At 50.7% G+C, this 3,867-nt stretch overlaps 1 protein-coding gene across 1 annotated transcript in view; it reads right to left on the bottom strand.

Moving 5' to 3' along the window:
- LOC115202540 (uncharacterized protein KIAA1755) overlaps window positions 1-3,352 on the bottom strand; it is a gene marked incomplete at its 3' end in the record, with an annotated part of 49,924 nt that extends 46,572 nt beyond the window's left edge. The window contains exons 1-2 of the mRNA XM_029766665.1: window positions 2,787-3,352; window positions 1,515-2,102 (exon numbers count right to left, since the gene is read on the bottom strand). Coding sequence (XP_029622525.1) covers window positions 1,515-1,572 — 58 coding nt within the window. The remainder of the gene's footprint in view (window positions 1-1,514; window positions 2,103-2,786) is intronic.
- Between the last annotated feature and the right edge of the window lie 515 nt (window positions 3,353-3,867).

Raw genomic sequence — 3,867 nt, forward strand, 5'->3', positions numbered from 1 at the left:
TCTCTATCGTCTCCTGCAGTTAGATCAGATCAGTCTCTTCATTACAACACACTGCATCTCCATCGTCTCCTACAGTGAGATCAGATCAGATCAGCCTCTTCATTACAACATACTGCATCTCTATCGTCTCCTACAGTGAGATCAGATCAGTCTCTTCATTACAACACACTGCATCTCCATCGTCTCCTACAGTGAGATCAGATCAGACTCTTCATTACAACACACTGCATCTCTATCGACTCCTACAATGAGATCAGATCAGTCTCTTCATTACAACACACTGCATCTCCATCGTCTCCTACAGTGAGATCATTCTCTTCATTACAACACACTGCATCTCCATCGTCTCCTACAGAGAGATCAGATCAGACTCTTCATTACAACACACTGCATCTCTATCGTCTCCTACAGTGAGATCAGATCAGATCAGACTCTTCATTACAACACACTGCATCTCTATCGTCTCCTACAGTGAGATCAGATCAGATCAGTCTCTTCATTACAACACACTGCATCTCTATCGTCTCCTACAGTGAGATCAGATCAGATCAGTCTCTTCAATACAACACACTGCATCTCTATCGTCTCCTACAGTGAGATCAGATCAGATCAGTCTCTTCATTACAAGACACTGCATCTCTATCGTCTGCTACAGTGAGAACAGATCAGATCATATCAGCCTATTCATTACAACACACTGCATCTCTATCGTCTCCTACAGTGAGATCAGATCAGATCAGTCTCTTCATTACAACACACTGCATCTCTATCGTCTCCTACAGTGAGATCAGATCAGATCAGTCTCTTCATTACAACACACTGCATCTCTATCGTCTCCTACAGTGAGATCAGATCAGATCAGTCTCTTCATTACAACATGACACACGACTGCTAGAGGATGAGGCTATCTGACGCTAGCTAGCTGTCTCTGGGTTTGCATTCCAAATGGCACCCTATTCCCTATGTAGTGCACGACTAGGGCTCTGCCTCTGGTCTACATAGGGAATAGGGTGCCTTTTGAGACACAGGCTAAACCTCCTTCAGAGAGAGAGGAGATCAGGAGTCTAGTCTATGCATCACAGGACAAGCTATGCTACCTTAGAAAACACACTCAAAAGACCCCAATCCTCTCTCTGTCTCTCTCTGTCTCTCTCTCTCTCTCTCTCTCTCTTTGTCTCTCTCTCTTTGTCTCTCTCTTTGTCTCTCTCTCTCTATCTCTCTCTCTCTCTAAGAGGCGAGGCTTAAAGAGGAGGGCTAGAACCACTACAGGAAGGACAACAGGTGGAGAAGGAGGAGTTGGAGGAGAAGGTGGAGAGGAGTCATTCAGGCCAACATGTCATTGGTGACTGCTAAACAGGAGTGACTGCTAAACAGGAGTGACTGCTAAACAGGAGTGACTGCTAAACAGGAGCAGTATTTGCAGGACTAAAAGGGACAAAAGGGTAGGGGGGGTCAGCAGCAGTGCAGAACGGGAGGATGGTGGATGATTAGGGGGATGAACGAGGGATGTGTACCTGTCTCTTCTTTCTCTTGGGGCTCAGTAGCTGAGCGGTTCTCCTCCTCTTCCTCCATCTCCTCCTCGTCCTCCGGTCTCTGCTCCTCTGATTCAGTGGAAGGTGTGTCTATGTTCTCTGCTGGTGCGTAGTGTGGTTGGTGGTCAGTGGGAGTGGGAGTGGGAGTGGGAGTGGGGACCAAGTGTATGAGAGTCTCGGTCAGAGTGTTCACTGCCTGGTCCTCTCCTTGGGGAGTGTTTGATTGGCCTGTGGAGGCCTCAGGGGCATCATGAGAGTCTGTCTCACTAATGCCAACCACCTGTAAGGTGCCAACATGGCTGTCCCTCTCCTCTGTCTCTGTCCTGGTTTCTGAACCACTATCCCTCTCCTCTGTCTCTATCCTGGTTTCTGAACCACTATCCCTCTCCTCTGTCTCTATCCTGGTTTCTGAACCACTATCCCTCTCCTCTGTCTCTGTCCTGGTTTCTGAACCACTATCCCCCTCCTCTGTCTCTATCCTGGTTTCTGAACCACTATCCCTCTCCTCTGTATCTATCCTGGTTTCTGAACCACTATCCCTCTCCTCTGTCTCTGTCCTGGTTTCTGAACCACTATCCCTCTCCCCTGTCTCTGTCCTGGTTTCTGCACCACCATCCCTCTCCTCTGTCTCTATCCTGGTTTCTGAACCACTATCCCTCTCCTCTGTCTCTATCCTGGTTTCTGAACCACTATCCCTCTCCTCTGTCTCTGTCCTGGTTTCTGAACCACTATCCCTCTCCTCTGTCCTGGTTTCTGAACCACTATCCCTCTCCTCTGTCTCTATCCTGGTTTCTGAACCACTATCCCTCTCCTCTGTCTCTATCCTGGTTTCTGAACCACTATCCCTCTCCTCTGTCTCTATCCTGGTTTCTGAACCACTATCCCTCTCCTCTGTCTCTATCCTGGTTTCTGAACCACTATCCCTCTCCTCTGTCTCTGTCCTGGTTTCTGAACCACTATCCCTCTCCTCTGTCCTGGTTTCTGAACCACTATCCCTCTCCTCTGTCCTGGTTTCTGAACCACTATCCCTCTCCTCTGTCTCTGTCCTGGTTTCTGAACCACTATCCCTCTCCTCTGTCTCTGTCCTGGTTTCTGAACCACTATCCCTCTCCTCTGTCTCTGTCCTGGTTTCTGAACCACTATCCCTCTCCTCTGTCTCTATCCTGGTTTCTGAACCACTATCCCTCTCCTCTGTCTCTATCCTGGTTTCTGAACCACTATCCCTCTCCTCTGTCTCTGTCCTGGTTTCTGAACCACTATCCCTCCTCTCCTCCACCACTGTTCCTGTCTCTTCCGAGACTCTGTCTGTCTCCTCACTGTCTTCCTGACTGAGAGACTCTTCCCTCTCCACTATACTGTGTGACTGGGTTAAAACCTCCTGGCTGTCAGTCTGGGGGTGACTGAGAGACTCTTCCCTCTCCACTATACTGTGTGACTGGGTTAAAACCTCCTGGCTGTCAGTCTGGGGGTGACTGAGAGATTCTTCCCTCTCCACTATACTGTGTGACTGGGTTAAAACCTCCTGGCTGTCAGTCTGGGGGTGACTGAGAGATTCTTCCCTCTCCACTATACTGTGTGACTGGGTTAAAACCTCCTGGCTGTCAGTCTGGGGGTCAGAAACCAGTGATAGGGCTGTGCTGTCACACACTGACCAGTGAGACTCAGAGACACGTTGTGTTCGCCTCTGGAGACGAGCAGCATTACCTTCTGTTCGGTTTAATGGTGTCCTCTCTCCGCTGACCCCCTCTCTGGCTGTGGAGGAGGTGGGGGAGGAGGGGGAAGTGGGAGAGGAGGGGGCCGTGGGGGACGTGGGCGAGGAGGGGGAGGAGGGGGCCGTGGGGGAGGTGGGGGAGGAGGGGGCCGTGGGGGAGGTGGGGGAGGAGGGGGCCGTGGGGGAGGAGGGGGAGGTGGGGGTGAGGATGACAGGGCATAACACGTCGTTGTTCAGGTTTTCCTCGATGAGTCTGCAACACACCATGGACTGGGAGAAAGTGCTGCTTTTCACTGGAGCCTGAAAGGGCCTGGCGGGAGTTGCTTTGGGGGGGTGTTGGGGTGGGTGTAAAGGTTTAAGGGGTGTGTGTTGGGGTGTGTGTTGGGGTGTAGTCCAGGGTTTATGCAGGTTCCTGTAGTTCAGGCTAATAGACTGTGTTAAGGATCCTTTCTGAGGAGAGAAGCGTGGTAGACAGATCTCTTCCAGTTCAACATACTCTCCCTCGGCGTCCGAGTCCTCTTCTGCTGCGATGTCAAAACCGTTTCCATCGTTACTGGTCTCGATAGGCTGTCTCAACCGTGGGAGGAGCTTCACCTCTTTACTCTCACCACACTGGTCCTTGGA

This window comes from Salmo trutta, chromosome 12 (genome assembly GCF_901001165.1).
Source record: "Salmo trutta chromosome 12, fSalTru1.1, whole genome shotgun sequence".
Taxonomy (NCBI): Eukaryota; Metazoa; Chordata; class Actinopteri; order Salmoniformes; family Salmonidae; genus Salmo; species Salmo trutta.